The sequence below is a fragment of the Vulpes vulpes genome, chromosome 2 (genome assembly GCF_048418805.1).
Source record: "Vulpes vulpes isolate BD-2025 chromosome 2, VulVul3, whole genome shotgun sequence".
Taxonomy (NCBI): Eukaryota; Metazoa; Chordata; class Mammalia; order Carnivora; family Canidae; genus Vulpes; species Vulpes vulpes.
Genome location: NC_132781.1, coordinates 61,643,266 through 61,661,945, shown reverse-complemented (window position 1 = coordinate 61,661,945; position 18,680 = coordinate 61,643,266). Strand labels below are relative to the sequence as shown.

Below are 18,680 nucleotides of genomic sequence, written 5' to 3'. Positions count from 1 at the left end.
TTTGTATATGGTAACCTACCCAGTCTCACTTTTCTTTAGAATGGAAACTGAATACCATTGGTTTCAGCCCAATGTCTTTATTTGTAGCTTTACTATGAGGAAGCAAGAGAGAAGTTCTTCAGTTTCTCTAAAATAGAAATTCCTCCAAGATAACAAAGTGGCATGATGACCAGGTGTTAAGATTATTAATTGTCACCAAAGGAATGAGATTCTGATTTTATTTCAAGGTTTTTTAGAGTAAGTGTCTTTCTGCTGCGTAGTTTATATTCTTACATAGGACATTGCATCTATATAGATTACCCCTAAATGACTACAGCATGTAGTTACACGCTTCTCCTCTAGCTGAAAGGTTGTTGTATCATTGCAATCCTTGCATTGATGTAGGGATTTACTTTTACTTTTTTTTTTAAAAAAAAGATTTATTTATATATTTTAGAGAGAGCAAGCATGCATGCTGGAGTGGGGAGGGGCAGAGGGAGAGGGAGAGAATCCCAAGCAAACTTCCCAATGAGCATGAAGCCTGATTTGGGGCTCTATCTCACGACCTTGAGATCATGACCTGAGCCAAAACCAAGAGTTGGACACTCAACAATTGAGCCATCCAGGTGCCCTGATGCAGGGACTTTTTCAAAGAGCATTTTAAAAGGAAGAACAACAAGGTCATTGTGCTTAGAGTTCAGTAGGCTCAAGGATCTTCTTAATTTCATACAATATGCATTCAGTACTTAATGCTCTGTGAAACACTGTAGAGAAGAGTGGTAGAAAAGACTTAGTTCTGTTTCTGGAAGATGATAGTCCACATCTTCAGAGTTCATCTTTGAAGACTGTTTTCTCAAAACACTGCTTCTGCTTTGGTGAGCAGCTTTGGATTCAAGCTGCCCTTCTGCTGCAACTTTCTGTATATCCGGTAATTTTTACTCAAGGGGAATCTTATCAAAATGGAAAACCATGAGACATTTTGCCAAGAGAATGCCCTTCCTTTGTGAAAATTGGCTCCAGTTGTGAAAATGAACACTTTTGCCGGACTGGAAGCATTATCTCTTACCTATAGGACATGCTTTCAGGTGGTAACACAGGAGTGGATGTTCCAAGCAGTGCAATGTGATGTGAGTGGTATGTATGATTAAGGTCAGACCAGTGCCAGGTTGGGCCAGGCACTCTCGGGTTTCAAAGAGAGGAGCCAATAGGAACGCCTGGGAACGCAGGAGTCATGCAAAGGATCACACCACAAGGACTGGAGACAGTCTTGTTGGCAGCAGAGTGGAGTGAGACGTTTGCTACCTCCATGGAATGAACCATTGTCAAACTGGGGCAGGGAGGATGGCAGGCATTTAGTCTCTCTCCCTCCCATCCCACTACCCCTAAGTTAGAAGTACTCATAATAAGATATTGCAAATATTATGTCTTGTGATGTTTCCATGTTGGTTAGACTTTACTGAATTCCAGCCCTGAGTTTGCATAGTGGAAAGTAACAGAAAAAAAAATGCTTGTTCTAGTCCCTTTTCTAAGCTGAATAATAAGGGTACTGCTTAATTTATTTTTAAAGATTTTATGTATTTGAAAGAGAGCATAGGGGGAGGGGGAAGGCAGTGGGAGAGGGAGAAGCAGGCTCCCCACTGAGCAGGGGGCCCAATGTTGGGCTGGATCCCAGGACTCCTAGATCATGACTGAGCTGAAGTCAGACACTTAACCAATTGAGACACTCAGGTGCACCGAGTACTGCTTAATTTTTAACATCTCCTAAATTCAGCCAGTTCTTATCTAGAAAGCACTGTACTTGGAATATAGCACGTATTCTTACATAAGACAGCTGGAACTATTACACTCTTGGATCTAACATTAAACATTATTTAAAATATAAAGTGACATCCACATCTTTCTTTTTCCCTTTCATTTTCTCTCTTTCCCCATGACCTCAGAGTACGAGGTATTTATTACCAGTACAAAGCATCCCTTTTCTAGCGTTTGTAAGCCAGCTTATTCCAGGTACCACTCATAAGGTTATTGTGATCTGCTCTACACTGCCTTTCAGTACATTCCTCTTGTCACTTTCTTCCTGGGACCTGATGCTGAAGGTCCATGGAATCCGAGGCTGGACTTCAAACATGCCATCCTTTCCACACCTCCTTGCCCTTGTATATCCTGTTCCCTCTGCATGGGATGCCACTTCTCACCGCTCACCTGCTCGCTTCACCACTTCACACCCATTTTTTTAGATGCGGCCCAAATCTTCTGACCTTACACATGATGTAGATGCTGTAGTCGCAATACTTCTCCTCTCTCATGTTGATCATCTACATGTTCTTTCCTACACATGTTTGGTGAATGTGAACTTCTCCAAGACAAATATGTGTCTCTGGCTTTTTCATATTTCTGAAATTCAGCACAGGACTTGGCATGTAATAATGTAACCAGCCAGCCCATCAATGAAAGTTTATTTAGTGTCTCCTCTGTGCCAAGTAATGTGCTGGTATTGTAGAAAATGAGGCTACAGGCTAGGAATTTAAAATAAAATATTGTCATTTACAGAAATCCTTGTATCTTGAGAAGGAAGGGAAAAAGGGTGAGAGAAGTAGCTAGTAGCTAGCTAGTAGCTTACCACACACTAATTCCTTCGTATTTTAAAGTTATAGACATTGGGACACCTGGGTGGCTCAGCGATTGAGCACCTGCCTTCGGCTCAGGGCATGATCCCGGGGTCCTGGGATCAAGTTCCATATCCAGCTCCCTGCGGAAAACCTACTCCTCCCTCTGCCTGTGTCTCTACCTCTCTCTCTCTCTGTCTCTGTGTCTCTCATGAATAAATAAATAAATCTTTTTAAAAAATAAAGTTACAGACATTTATTATAAAAGTATAATTTAAGACTCCCCTCTCCCCAAGAATCAGATCACAGGGGAGAGGAGTGCTTCATGACTATCAGAGGATAGAGAGGAGACCTCAGGACACTGGAACGGAGGGGAGGATATTCCTGGCAGCATTAATTCAAAGATGTTACCGTACTTTTCCAGGAAAAACATTTAGGATCTATCCTTTTTTAGACTAACTTTTTTTTCCCATCAAGCTGTTGATAGATACTGCTTTCTTACAAAAGAGCTGATTTTTTTTGTCACTAAACATGGGGAATATGATGGTAAATAAACCAGCGATTGCTCTGTCCTATTGAGCTTACAGTCTAGTAAGAAAGACAGCCATTAAACAGGGATGAATGATTAATCACCATAATTGTGCAAAGTGCTGCAAAAGAGAGAGCTTTCTATAATAAGAGTTTAGCTATAGGAAGGAAGAATTTTTAATTATGGTTATATATGAATGTTATATCCTTCTGTTGTCTACCTTCTGTTACCATTCTATACTTCAGACCACTAATAGGTGAAAACAAAGCTATCTTCTACTTGAAATTATTAAAAATTATGTCTGGGGCCATACCACCCTGAACACACTTGATCTCATCTGAAATTATTAAAAATTCCTAAAATCTGGAAGAAAACATTTCTCTCTCTACAAAATAAATAATTCATACCATACATATAAATGATGCATTAGTGATTTAAAACAAAGTCAGGGGCACCTGGGTGGCTTAGTTGGTTGAGTGTCCAAGTCTTGGTTTTGGCTCAGGTCATGATCTCAGGTTCATGAGATTGAACGCTGCATCAGGCTCCACCCTCAGCGGAGAGTTTGCTAGAAGATTCTCTTTCTCTCTCTCCTCCCCTCCCTTGACCCCTCCCCACATGCACTTGCTGTCTCTCCAAAATAAATAAATCTACTTAAAAAAAAAAAAAGTCAGTCCCAAAAGTGTTGTTATATAAAGATCCTAAATGTGCTTAAATAGTGTAGGGTCTAGTCTGTTTGATCAAGAAGTATCTCTGAAGTTTCTTGTTTTTTTTTCTTCTTCTAATTTGTTGCTTTTTTAAATTCTGAAATCTTTTTCTATTTCCCTTTGTGAATATTTCTGCAGACTTTCAGGACTTCCCAGTGCTGCTTCTCTTTGCTACCTCCCTCTTTGTTCTGTTTTAACCCCTTAATTGCCATTCTTCAGCCTTGCAGATAGGAGTGCTCCTTCTTACTCATGTATTATATGTCAGCGCAGATATAACTTCTTGAGCAGGCTTCTCTGATAGCCTGTCCCACCATGGACATACTGAAGGACTTGTCCTTCACATCATATATCAGTTGGTGATTAGTGTTTCTTAGTGTCATTATTTGATTAATGTTCATCATACCTACTTGACTGTTAACCCCACAAAAGCAAAGACCGCCTCTGTTTATCTTCCCATCTTATCTCCAATACCTCACACAATAGCTGTCCAGAAAGTCTTTGTTCAACAGATGAACAGGTACATTTACTTTATTTGTAGACAAAGAGTATCATGAAAGATTTAATACAGCTACTCATAAGCTGTATTCTAAGCAACACTGATGTAAATGGATTTGAATTTTTTAAAAAAGGGAGAGGAGTTGGTCAAATAAGTTTGGGAAGTCTGGATTAAACAAAATTGAACCTATAACTTGACTGTGATATTTCTCAGAAACTTTAATATAATAATAATATAGTATAGCCTCTAACATGGTAAGCACTGTGATTCTCTGACATGGTGACAATATTTAGTATTTGATTCTGGGAAGTTGGTTTTTTGTTTTTTGTTTTCCCTAACAAAATACATATATTTGTATTTATGTTTGCTATATTTGTATCTACATGTTTGCTATATTTGTGCTAGTATACCCCCAGAGCCCTAGCCTTTTTCCATAGAGAGGATGAATAGAAGGGCAGTAAGCAAGCAGCACAATGTTCTTGGAAACATCTGTATATTTCACTCTCAAATGCAGGCAGAAATCTTGCAAATACTTACTTAGTATTCATTTTTGATCTTCTAAGCATGCTTGCAGAATCAGACATTACTGTTAGGTCCTTGAGTTTTATTTTCATCTGTTAATCTTGGAAAGTGGAGAATAAATGCAAAAATTATATACAGCTGTAGCAAACACACACACACACACACACACACACACACACACACACACACACACACACCCCTCTTCTAGCCAAAGAAACTAGAAAGGAAAAAACAATACTTTGGCTCATGTCAGCACCCATTGCCCATGGCTGAGCTGGCTAGCTTGTTTTGGCTAAAATTTGGAGGGATTTGATTGCTTTAGTTTTTTTATAGTTTAAAATCTGTTTCACAATCAGAAATACTATCAATCCTGACTTGGCAATTTGGCACCATGGGGAATTTGGTCACCTGGGGAATTGATTCATGTAGATGACTCACCGCATTTCATTCCCATTCATAGGAAAGTAGTCCTAGAAATAGAATGCTTCAAAGCCAACATCTTCATTTATGGCTGCCATGTTGTTCACACCATAGCTGCAGTTTTGATTGGTGAAGATTGGCTTCTGGAGCAGGAGAACCTGGTTGATGAGCATAGACTCTTTGTTCTTATTGCCTAAATACACATTCTGTTCTTGTATATCACTATGAGATCAGAGTATGCACAGCACAATTGTTGGAAGAATTAAGTGAACTGATACCTGTAAAGTATTTAGTATTCACACATGTTAGCTATTACAGTATACTTACTCTAAAAAGTATTTTTAGAGGAGCAGCGCCACCTTCAGCCCAGGGTGTGATTCTGGAGACCCCGGATCAAGTCCCAAGTCAGGCTTCCTGCATGGAGCCTGCTTCTCCCTCTGGCTCTGCCTGTGTCTCTGCCTCTCTGTGTGTGTCTCTCACGAATAAATCAGTAAAATCTTAAAAAAAAAAATACACCTGTCTCAATTTTTAAAAATAAATAAAAAGTATTTAAGGTATGCCATAGCAATATATAAAACACATTGCCAATGAGAAATAGTTAAAAGGGGGGAAGCAAGGCCTAAACTAAAACAGAGCCAAGAATAAGGCCATTAAAAATGGGCATATCATTAAATCTTAATGGGTATATTACTACTGTCAAGCACATTGCTTTTCATATACTAGTGCTGAATGTATGTTTGATGAATTTGTTTGAATCTAAACTATACTTTCTATGATTGAGTCACTAATTTCATCTTGAGAGCTTTAGCAGGAAAAGAAATGATTAGTTACCCAATTAAGTGTCTTTAGGATTAAAAAAAATACATGCTCAGGATAAAGAAAACATTTTCTGGTGTTAAGACTGAAAAATAATTTCTCCTGAAGGTACTTATAAACAGGAAACTATATAATAAACTGAGTAATATTCACAAAATGCTTTTTATTTTTTTAATTTATTTCTTTTTAAAGATTTTATTTATTTATTTATGAGAGATACTGAGAGAAAGAGAGGCAGAGACCCAGGCAGAGGGAGAAGCAGACTCCCTGCAGGGAGCCCGATGTGGGACTCGATCCCTGGTCTCCAGGATCACACCCCAGGCTGCAGGCAGCACTAAACCATTGCGCCACCAGGGCTGCCCTCAACGTGCTTTTTAATTTAATGAAATGGCCACATCTTATAGGGCTATTTCTTTTATTGCTTAAGCACAGATTAAAGCTACCACTGGCATGCATTTCTTTTATTTCACTAGATATTTCTTCTCATTCTCTATTTCTGGGTCATTCTGTTCTTCCCAACTTCTAAAACAGTGTTTCTCAACCTTTGCCGCCCACTAGAATCATTGAGGGGCTTTTGAAAATATGGCTGCCTGAGCCCAACACAGAATAATTGAATCAGAATCTTTTTTTTAAAGATTTTATTTATTTGTTCATGAGAGACACACAGAGAGAGAGAGAGAGAGGCAGAGACACAAGGCAGAGGGAGAAGCAGGCTTCATGCAGGGAGCCCGACTTGGGACTCCATCCTGGGTCTCCAGGTCCACACCCTGGGCTGAAGGCGGCGCTAAACCACTGATCCACCCAGGCTGCCCAAATCAGAGTCTTCAAGTTGGACCTGAGTATCAGTATTTTTTAGAAAGCTCCATAGAAGATTCTAAGGTTGGTCAAGGTTGAGAACAATTACTCAAAACACTGGGATAAGCCTAGAGCTTCACTTCTCATTCCAGAGCCATTCCTGGGTCATCCTTTCTAGTACCTTAGCTTTAAATGCCCTCTGTATTGCCAATATGTCAAGACCCATGTAACCACTGTTCACTTGACAAGTCCACTTGCATGGCCAATAGACACTTCCCAACTTACCATATGCAAACCTTCAATCTTAATTTTACTCCTCATAGTCTGTCCTATCTTAGGACATACCACTGTCACTTCACCCAGGTGCTCCGGCCACCCTTGACCTCTCTCTCACATTTCATGTCTTATCATTAGCAATCTATTTAAAATATACCCATGATCACTTCCACCAAAACGATCCTAGTCAAGATAGCCATCATCTTTCACTTGGAGCACTATCAAATTTACAAACTAGTTTCTCTGCATCTACCCTTGTCCCTTCTTCCATACGTTCTACACAGTGGGTCTCAATCACCCATGGTTTCCTGTAACATTCAGAACAACATTACATCAGAATAAAATCCAGATTCCTTAATATGATATGCAAGACCTTACAGGAACTGACCTGGGCTGCATTTTTTCACTCGCTTCCTACCATCCTCACCCTCCATCACTGCCCTCCAGCTGCAGCTGCCCTTTGCTTCCCAAGAATATGTCATCCACACTCTTGTGTCAGGGTCTTTGATTTGATTTTCCTTCCAACTGAAATGCTCTTTTTTGAAATTATTTACATAAGTTATTTTTCTAATTTCCTTTGGGTTTCTCTCTGAATGTTAACTTCTCACCTTATCCCTTGCCACCTTATCAAAATAACACCCATGCTATTATTCTATATTCACTTACTCTGCATTCCTGTCTTCATAACATAAATTACTATGTAGAATTGTATTATGTCTATGTTTTCACTTATGTATTATCTTTATTGAAGAAATGAATCTTTGACTTCAATAAACTTTGGCCAAATAAAGGGGCAGATATTTTTCAATATCTAGAAACATTGGTGGTCAGGGCTCTGTCATTTCTCCCTAATACTGTTTGTTTCAAAGGTACTTTGAGATAGTTGTTTAAAAGAAGGAAGCTTGAAATGGTATTTGACTATTTAAAAGTGAAACTGTCTCCCTTAGTTGTCATCTACCTAATTGTCCATGTGTTTGGAAGAAAACTGAAGGATCTACAACAAATCAGACCAGCCAGGTCTTAACCAGATAAAAATGCATTTGAAACCTGGCCCATTTTAAGCATGAAAAGAAGGCTTAGATCTGAGTGCTCTGTAACTATCCCAAAAATTATTTGGGTGATTTAATCCAGAAAAAGCAGCTGAAGTTGAAATAGAAAACTTAAAGAGGTGCCTGGGTGGCTCAGTCAGTTAAATGTCTGCCTTCAACTCAGGTCACGATCCCGGAGTCCTGGGGTGGAGCTCCACATCTTTGGGCTCCTGCTCTACGGGGAGTCTGCTTCCTTTTCTCCTCTCTCTCTCTGCCCCTCCATCCTGCTTGTGCTCTCTCTCTCTCAAAGAAATAATAAAATCTTAAAAGAAATAGAGTAAAACAAAGAGCTAGAAAACTTAGAGTAAATGGAATTTAGGAGTCAAGAGAATGCAGTACTATTTCAAGATCTGGGAAATGGCCCCATGATCATTTTATAAATGATAAAAATGGAAGCTAAAACTGCCCTTTTTGTATTAGAGACACATGTGTTTTCTGTCATTAGCTGGCCTCTTATCACTACTACCAGTGCACACCAGGTAGGATCTGAAGGCAGAATTTATCCCTATGAAAGAAGAAGTGTCATCCACGATCCCTCACAGGCAGGACAATTGTCCAGAAATGGTGTTCGGAAGTGACTACATAGTGGTTGCCAGCTCTGATTTTACCACTGTGAACTCCAGCAGAGCTGCTGCTTTCTGCCCAGTGTGGACAGAGGCTGTCGAGTGCCATGATGAGCAGCCTGGGCTCTAGAGCCAGACTAAATTAGTTTGAATTCTGGCTCTTACATAGTTTATATGACCTTGGACAAATGACTGGACTTTTTGTGTCTCCTTGGTTTCTTCATTTATAAAATACAAATAGCATTACTCACTACCTTATAAAAAATAATCTAACAGTGTCTTGTGAAGATTGTGTGATATGGAAATGTATGATAATATGTGTAAGGTGCTAGAACAGTGTTAGATGTAGTAAGTTCTTATATAAGGGTTATCTTATATCTAGACTCTGTCCATTTAGCTGTTACAGAGAATTTCTCTGTAGAGAGGTCTGTGTGTGTGTGTGTGTGTGTGTGTGTGTGTGTGTTATGCTACAAGATACAATCACATCTTACAAATTGAGTAAGAAACACACAGTCAGGGCTGCCCAGGTGGCTCAGCAGTTTAGCGCCACCTTCAGCCCAGGGCCTGATCCTGGAGACCCGGAATCGAGTCCCACGTTGGGCTCCCTGCATGGAGCCTGCTTCTCCTGCCTGTGTCTCTGCCTCTCTCTCTCTCTGTGTCTCATGAATAAATCAATAAAATCTTTAAAAAAAATAAAAGAAACATTCCAATCCAGAATCTTTAGACCTCTGTAGGCATTTGTCCAAAAACAACTCAGGCTGCTTTTCTCCTTTGGATGCTGTTCTGGTGATGAATACCGTTTTCTTGCCTGTAATTTCCTCAGCGTTTTTTCTTTCTTTCTTTCTTTCTTTCTTTCTTTCTTTCTTTCTTTCTTTCTTTTTTCTTTCTTTCTTTCTTTCTTTCTTTCTTTCTTTCTTTCTTTCTTTCTTTCTTTCTTTCTTTCCTTTCTTTCCTTATTGGAGAGGGAGGAGGGAGAGAGAGAGAGGGAGAATCCTAAGCAGACTGCACACCCAGCACCAGAGTCTGACTCAGGAGTTAGTCTCACAACCCTGAAAGCATGACCTGAGCTGAAATCAAGAGTTGGGTGCTCATCTGACTGAGCCACCCAAGCACCCCTCCTTTAAAACCAGACCATGGTATGAGTTAATGTATTGAGAATGACTCTGTTTTCTCTTATCCAGAGAAAGTGGCAAAGCAAAAGCCTACATGTGAGATTCTAGCTCCTATTGGATTTGCCATTTTACTTCATCTGTCAATTCAAGTTCAAGCTGCTATTTGAAAATTTGCCTCATGGAAAAGGAAGTTGAGACTTGTTCTGTGTTACTGTTGAAGACAGATCTAGAATTATGGTAAAAGTTGCAAAAAGGTAAACTGGCTTTTGCAAGGAAGAAGTTTCTGGGCTAAATAACATGCCTTTGCACATTTTTATGGAAAATAATTTATTGATGCATAAGGATGGGGGTATTGAAGCAGAAGAAAAATAAGTTCTGCTTACATCAAGAATCTGTCTTCTCTAAGACCTTTAACTGCCCCTGCGCTGTTCTTAGTTAGAGAAGATAGTGATGCTCTGTGCCAACACTGTAACTTATAACTCCTTTTAATGTGGAGCGTACCACACTGTATTCTCATTCCGATTTACATATCTGTTTCTCATGTGAGAGTATGGAATTGTGTGTTTCCATTGCTTAGCATGATTCTGGGATTACTTCCATAATTGAATAAATGGAGCTAGAGAATGACCTAGAAATGGCCAACAAAAAAATAAACTTTTCATTTTAAGTAATTTAAACAAAAAAGTGCTACTCTAAAATGAAGTATATTGTGCTGTTTGTTCTAGCATCTTATAGCAAATATTATTTGTCTCAAATTGGCACTCTGTGTTAGTTGCCAAAACTCTTCACTACAATCTGCAATTTTACACAAATTACAGTGTAATAATAGCCTAGAAAACTGCTCAGACAGCTCCCAGTAGACAATTCTTGATTGACTGTGGACTTTTATATAGTAAGAAGTGTATCTTGCCCAGTAGTTAATTATTAAGTTCTAACAGAACTCTCAGATTCCAGGAGATAGGTTCTAAGTTTTTTATTCTTACTCTATTTTACAAACATGATGTAAAGCTCTGGGCACCATGAAGTTGCTTAAGACTCTGCTTATAAATGTTTTTTATCTGGGTCTGTGTGATCATTAGAAAAATTAGGTCCTCGCCCAGGCTGATATCACATGCACAGTAAGAGGATGAAACCGAGTGTGGGAGAAAGTCATCTGAGGGTCAGAGATATTCATCATTCTGCAGAGTAGCTGCTGTAACTTGTTAGTACTGGTTACCCCAGGGAAGAGTTGAGGAGTTAGAAGGGATTAGGTGCAGCAAGCCAGAGGATTTGCTGAAGAAAAATTAAGAGGGCACCAAAACTGGAAACAGGAATGACAAGAATTTTCACAGGTTAACTAAGCATATAGTTTGCAGGACAGCTGGTTCCCAGGGGCAGGGACAGGTACCAAGGTGCTCATCAGCAGGAGGCAAAGGCAGAAGAGACTGAGGCATGATTTGAACACATTCGCCTTTCACTCCGACGATTTACCTCTCCTTTGCTATCATCCTCTGGTCTCCTGAGTAATAGGCTGAAAGCCTTTCCACAGGGTGATATGGTTATAATCAGAAACTCACCAATCGAGTTTAACTATAGTTTTGATATTTCCCCATGGGTTTCACTGGTCAGACTCACTCAGGAGTAATAACAAGTTAACTAGACATTATTGAGGGGAAGGTGGAGTTGCCTAGAAGAGCTTTCTATACTTACTGAAATTCACCTTCATATTTTTTTTCTTTTACTCAAGACTTTACAGGTTGTTATCTGTATATACAACTCAGTGGATTATTATGTATCTCTCAATTCCTTGCTGAAATCATCAGCACTGATGAAAGGGGAGGTTTTAGTGTGGTTTGATTTTTGTGGGCATTGGGAGGCTCTCATGCAGGAGAACACGCTTACATAGGTTGCTGATGTGTAAGAGGACCTTTCTGCATGTAGGGGAACTGTACTAAGAGATGGGAGGAAGCCTCACAGTTTTGCCTTGGGATGCTTTGAAACACGTATTCTACACTTATTGATGGTTTATAGCAAATGAGAAAAAGAAGAAACACGAGACTTCATAGATTTTGCTCTGTATAGCTGGGCAGATGGTGGTACCGTTAACCGAAATAAGAGACTATCAAGTGCTACCAGCCTCTCATTGTTCTTCCTTTTCAAAGCTTTCCTTGTTGTTTTCTTTTATTTGTCCTTACTAACTTTAAGATGAAATCATATTCTTTCAAAAAAAAAGCACAACTACCAGTTTTTATTGGAATTGTATTAAATTTGTAATGAACAGAGAGAATTATCATCTGTATTGTTTTGAGTCTTTTATCCAAGAACATGGTTTATCCTTCTAGTTCTTCAGTCTTATGTCTCTGGTGTTGTTCTGGAGATTTTCTTTTATCAGATAGATTTTCCGTATTTCTCGTTAGGTTTATTTCTGAGTATTTTATCTTTTGTATTGCTATTGTAGTGGAGTCTTTTCTTTTACTGTTTCTTCTAATATGTTGTTATAAATGAAAGCTGTTTATTACTGTATGTTTATTTTTTACTTGGCAATTTATTGAATTCTCTCACTGCTTATGATAGACTTATTTAATATTAACACCTTACCTCCTAATTTCTTTTGTTTCTTTTTTGTTCTTTATCTAACTTTTAAGTGAAGTGATTGATTTGCTTATTTTCTTATTTTTATTTTATTGATATAATAATTTTAGATCTCTGAGTTTTCCTCTATGCTTTGTTTTATCTTTATTTTATAGGATCTAATATGTAGTGATTTCATTATAAATGTTTCTAGAAATTCCACACTGTTGTTTGTGTTTTCTTTTTGATCCAAAAATTATTTAAAATAGGATTTTAAAAAATTCCAATGGAAGAACTCTAATTTCTGATTTTTTCAATAATTATAACTATTGATTTGTGATTAAAGAAAACACTAAAGTTTATTTAGTTGTCTATTTTTGAGTATTAATTAAAATACTCTGTGGTTAAAATCATACCATTTAAAAATATTCTTTGATCACATGAAAAGAAAATATATATTCTACTTTCAAAATGTGATGTATTACAATCAGGTACATAACATGAATTATGCTATATACATTTTCTATATCTTTGATCTGTTGATTGAGAAAGGTGAATTAAATTTAGCAAATACAGTGTGTTTCTTTTTCAATTTGTAGCCCCTATAATTTCTGCTATATGAATTATGTTTCTCTTTTATATGTTATCTATTTATCATTGTTGTGTGCTCATTTGAATCATGTCTTTGCATTACGATGTGCACTTCATTGTCCTATCTAATGTAAAGTTACTCCTTATTTAACAATAAGAACATCATCTCTTTTTTTGTAGTTGTCCTGCTATACATTTGCCCATTTTTTAACATTGCCAAACAGCTTTGTTTTAGATGTGCCTTACATCCAGCGTAGAATTAAATTTTGTTTTTGCTTTGCAAGCCAATTTGGAAGTATTATTATTTTAAATAGATAGCTTAGGAAAAGTTAGTGTGATGATAAATATGTATGATCTGAACTGTCATAGTATTCTCTGTTCTTTTTGTTGTTTTTATTCATTTTTTACATTTTTTCCCTTTTTTGTGGATGGTTCTTCTGATACTTAGGAAGGTTTGTTGTTACTCTAATAGTTATTTTAACTTTACACAGTACTCTTAGTTGTCTGTTCTTCATATGGTATCTATTGATACTCTAATTTTAAAAATGATAAAATACTTTCTTTTTCTTCCCTGATTCCATTTCTTTTGTCTCCTACTTGATATTTGCCAATAAAAATGATCTTTTAACACTTTTACCTTATACTTCTAAAATCCTTATACTTCCATTAGTTGTTTGATCAGCTTTAAATGTTTTTCTGTTGATCCTGCTCATTAAATAGTAGATGATCAGCGAACTTTCTCACCTTCGCCCTTCCCATTCCAGTTTGGTTGGTTGTAACATTTCTCCATAATCAGAGCAAATAGTATTTACATTTTTGTCTGTCACCCCCATCCTCATATTTTTTTAAGTCTCAGTTTTATGGCTAAATATATCCCAAACTCTCCAATAATCCTTTTGATAGTTTATGATATATGATACTTGATTCGTTAAATTTAATCATTTAGCAAGTTCCTCAGGGAAAAAAAGAAAAACATGGGAACAATATTCCAAGTTCTTAAAATTTCAGAATTGTTTGTAACTTTTAATCTTGGAGGATGATATGACTGGATATAAAGTCCTTGACTCCCAATTTTTTTAGATGAGTCTCCTGTAAATATTGCTCTGCTGTTTTCTGGAGTTGAATGTACCAATCTGAATTTTTGCTTTTATGCTTTTACCACTCTTTTTTTAAACTTTACATTACTGAAATTTTTCTTAATCTTGACCATTATAGGTCACTTTATATGGATTCAAATCTTCTTTTCCCAGATTTTGTGACTTTATGTTCTTAATTTTTAAATTTTTGGTGTAATATTTGGCCATAATGTTCAGCTTTTCCATTGCAACACTTTTTGTTGTTGAGTATATTGGTATGTTAGTAAATTATTTTTTTTATTATTATTTTTTTAAAGATTTATTTATTTATTTATTCAGAGAGAGAGAGAGAGAGAGGCAGAGACACAGGCAGAGAGAGAAGTAGGCTCCATGCAGGGAGCCCGAGACGTGGGACTCGATCCTGGGTCTTCAGGATCACACTCTGGGCTGCAGGCGGCGCTAAACCGCTGCGCCACTGGGGCTGCCCTGTTAGTAAATTCTTAAAAAAGTTTTTTTTTGCCTTTTGTTTTTTTCCTTGGGTCTGCTATTTTTTAAATGTATTCTTTCATTTACTTAAAAAAAATAGTAAAATCCACTCTTCTGGGTGTACAGTTCCATGAATTTAGACAAATGAATATTGTCATGTAACCACCACTAGAATCAGAAAAGATCCATCCTTCCCCAAATTCCTGGGCTAATTTTTACATAGCATCCTTTTGCTAATTCTATGTCAAATCCGTTTTTTGTTTCTTTGTTTTATTACTTATCATTGAATGAGTTGGATTTCTTGGATCTGCTATTCTTAGGGTACTTCTGCTGGGGGTTGGAGAGGAGGTGCCTGGCAGTCCTCAGATCCCTCCTTCATCACTTACACAGACTCCAACTGCCTCCTGTTGAAATGGCTCCTCCATGGGAGTCTAGCCACTAGGAACTTTACTGGATCCAAGAAGGCTTCTTCTGTATTTATTCCTATCTTTGCTACAGATAAGAGATATGTTTTGCATTTTGACATGAACCCTGCACCTACAAGCAGTATATTTTTGCAGTCATTTTCAGAGATCGCTGCTACTGGCCATCTTACTCTCTGCATTGCTTTGCTGCCTTTATTCTTGTGCAGTATATGCTAACTCTACTGGGCCTGGGTAACTCTCACATATTTTTTGGAGGTTGTGGAAAATATGTCTTCTAGTTTTGCTAAAAATGGATATTATGGAGTTTTTTTAATTCATTGTGTAGCATTTGTATGTTATCTACAGAAGAAGAAAAAAGGCACTGTCTCCCGCAATGTCCTCACCGGGAATCCTTTGACTTCCTTCCTCCTGGCCTTCTTTCACTCCTCCTCCTTGGTTCACACTTAAAGCACTGGAACCCCTCAGTCTGCTAACTTCTCTTATTCATACATCAGTTCCTTAAAGCATGTGTGAATACCACCTGTTACATCTTAGACCTCTTTGTCATTTCCTAAACATATAACTTCAAAAGTAGTCCACTTTTTTTCCTGTTATTCTGTTGGCTTGGAACGCCCTTTCCCTAATTAGTATGCCCCACCTCATACTTGAGACCAAAAAAAAGTATACTGCTTCCTTTAGGAACCCTTCCTAGACACCTTCAAAAGAAGAGGTAGGATTAATCTCTTAGCTGTGCTTTCACAATACATTGCTCCATTTTTGGTGCACTTATCTTGCTGTTTTCAGTATTTATATACTTTGTTATCAGGCCAATGAGTATCCCCTGCATTTATATGTTAACCTGTCAGCACAGAACTTTCAACTGTTGTGTTTCTAGAAACTTACCTTACAGCTCCCTTATGATAGTCAGTCTTAGTTGATTTTCCACTGATTAATTGAAGGTTACAGTATTTAGGGTCATGTAGGTTTTCTTATCTAGCTTTTGTTCTTAATTTCCCTACTCTTAGAATGTAACTGAATCTCCTCTAGAATTGGGGCATTCATAAATTTTGAAAAACCTCAGTAACCATTAATGGCAATTCTTCATTCCAGGTGATGCAACGGTGACAATAGCTCACAGATACACTCCCAAAGAACAACTGAAGATCCATACTCAGCTGGCAGATGTTATCATAGTAGCTGCTGGTAAGTCTTTAGTAGCTGTATTTGGTAGAATGTCATCAGCAGAGTAATTCCTCCCCTAATTGCTGACATGTCTGTAAAAACAGCTTCTCGGGAGAGGTAGGAATACGTATGACTAACTTCCATCGACTGGATCCTGTCTCTTGGCAGTTATTATATTGGTTCCTTGTGCCTACATTAACATTTGTCAGTTCAAAAAAAAAAAATTGTCAGTTCATTATGGAAAACCCAAATCGCCTTTGGGGTGACAGATGAAGCACAAGAACAAACATGCACATGGCCAGTTCTTCACAGACATGGTTGAGTCTAAACATGAATGAGTTATGGGGAAACAAGTAGGAAATGCTCTTTAAAAGATAGCCAGGGACAGCTCATATAGGACCTCGGCAAGGACCTGGATATAAGCCAAGGACAGCTGAATGCAGATTGATGTGGCCTGGCTTATGATTTTAAAAGAGTGCTTAAACTATGTCAAAGAGTCAAAGAGTGTGGACCCAAGAGGGGCAAGAGGAGGCACAGAGAAGAGGTATTGTGTTTTCATTTACGAGACCTGGGATTTTTCCTAATTTGTTTTATATTTGAACATACAAAATAATTTTATTCTACTTCTACCTCTACTCTTGCCACATGGTATTTCTACATCGCAGATGATTGTGATTCTTCTTGATTTATCCAAGGCTTGACTGAGAGCCTTTTTCATTTTGTTTATCAATGAGATGTTGCTGATAATTTCTAGACTTTATATTTGAATTGCTGGGTAGTGACAAACTGTAAAATAGAAGTTCCAGAAGAAATTGAGTTTGATGAAGAGGCTAATGATAGTTTAAATTAGTTTCAGGCAGCCCTGGTGGCTAGCAGTTTAGCTCCGCCTTCAGCCCAGGGCCTGATCTTGGAGACCTGGGATCGAGTCCCACATCGGGCTCCCTGCATGGAGTCTGCTTCTCCCTCTGCCTGTGTCTCTGCCTCTCTCTCTCTCTCTCTGTCTCTCATAAATAAATAAATACATAAAATCTTAAAAAAAAAATTAGTTTCAACCAAATTTAGTTTGCTTTCTTAATCTGATCTAGGCCCCTCCTTAAAATTTGGGATATATATGTGATGACTCCAGGTAAATTAATTTGCTTCCTGATAGAGAAAAAATACAAATACTTATACTCCAAAAGTCTCCAGTAAGCTGGTACAGCTAATTACATTTCTGGTTTTTCTGACACATTATATTCAGGTGACAATAAATGCTAATTTTTGAACAGAATTGACAGAAGGAAGACAGGTCTTTGGAGAAGCAATAAACTTTTTCAGACCCCACATAACATTAAGTGATACACTGCTGCAGCAACTGATATATTTGCAGAAGACAAATATTATACCGACTTCTTTTTAGAAGTCACTTGGATTCACATACAGGAGTCTGCATTTGGTGAGTAGAGAGGCGTTTGGCCATCTTTGTTCATCTCAAACTTTAGAGAGAATGAAATCTACATATTCTTGAAAAGTACTCCTTGATTCTAATGTTAACACTTGTAAATAATAATTCACAGTTTATTTTAGTTTCTATTTTCCAGTTATAATAGTGAATACTTTCTTCTAGTGAGAAAAAAAATCCCTCTATGTGCATTTATGGTTATGTTTTTCTTGTCATGGGAAGTGGCATATAGAAAATCCTCTCTCAAGAACCAACAACATTCTCTTGTGAATAAAGCAAGCTTTATGTTACAGACATTATTGCTACCACTGTCTTCATTTTTCAGTGTCTCCTACAGACTCACTGTATGCTCCTTTGTAAAGGCCTAAATAGGCACTGACTACAAGGTGTTAAAAAAGAAGATGGGAAAAGAAAAAGGAAAGTAAGGCAGGGAAGGGAAAGGAAAGACCAAGCCTATATAAAACTAACAAAATAGGAGCCTGGAGGTACTCAGGCCCCTAGATGTGGATGCAGTTTTGAGGCTCCGTCTAGCAGCCATCTGAGTCAGGGCATCGTGGTACCACTAGAGGGCACCAGGCGGGTACCAGCTGTGGTAGACAGCCAAGCTCCATTCACACTCCATCCCCGTCCTGGCTGGAGGACATTTTGAATGATGGTGGTATGAGCAGGTCTTGTGCCCTGCCTTGTATTCCAGCCTTAATGCCTGTAACTAAATACAAAGCTATGCAGAATGCTAGAAGTCAGCCCTGTAGATAACCCTGCAGTTGTCCTGAAGAATAAATATTTGGATAATGGGAAATTTGGGGGAAGAACATTGAGAGTTTATAAGAAATAATAAAGAGTGCTCATTTCCACATCCTTAATAATCACTTGGAAAATTTAAGGATAAAATAGGTAGGTATCAGCAACTTACAGTGAAATTATAAAGAATGCACAAATTAACATAAAAAAAGAAATTCCGTATCACCAGACAATAGGAATGAAATCTTACTAAAATGAACCACATCATGCGTTATGTGTGGGAAATAAACAAATACAATTAGT

General features: G+C 37.8%; 1 protein-coding gene across 18 annotated transcripts in view; it reads left to right on the top strand.

Annotated features, from left to right (window-relative positions):
* The window catches only part of MTHFD2L (methylenetetrahydrofolate dehydrogenase (NADP+ dependent) 2 like), a 130,719-nt gene that overhangs the window by 41,723 nt on the left and 70,316 nt on the right, over positions 1–18,680 (top strand). For 13 of the 18 annotated variants that reach the window (XR_011999861.1, XR_011999864.1, XR_011999863.1 and 10 more), the window contains one exon: positions 16,124–16,216. Coding sequence is in view for 13 of the 18 variants with exons in the window: in XM_072748773.1 (XP_072604874.1) it covers positions 16,124–16,216 (93 nt within the window). In the remaining 5 variants the exon portion in view is untranslated. Of the gene's footprint in view, positions 1–16,123; positions 16,217–17,463; positions 17,631–18,680 lie in introns of all 18 variants that reach the window. The other 5 variants (XR_011999862.1, XR_011999865.1, XM_072748778.1 and 2 more) reach the window with 1 other exon arrangement.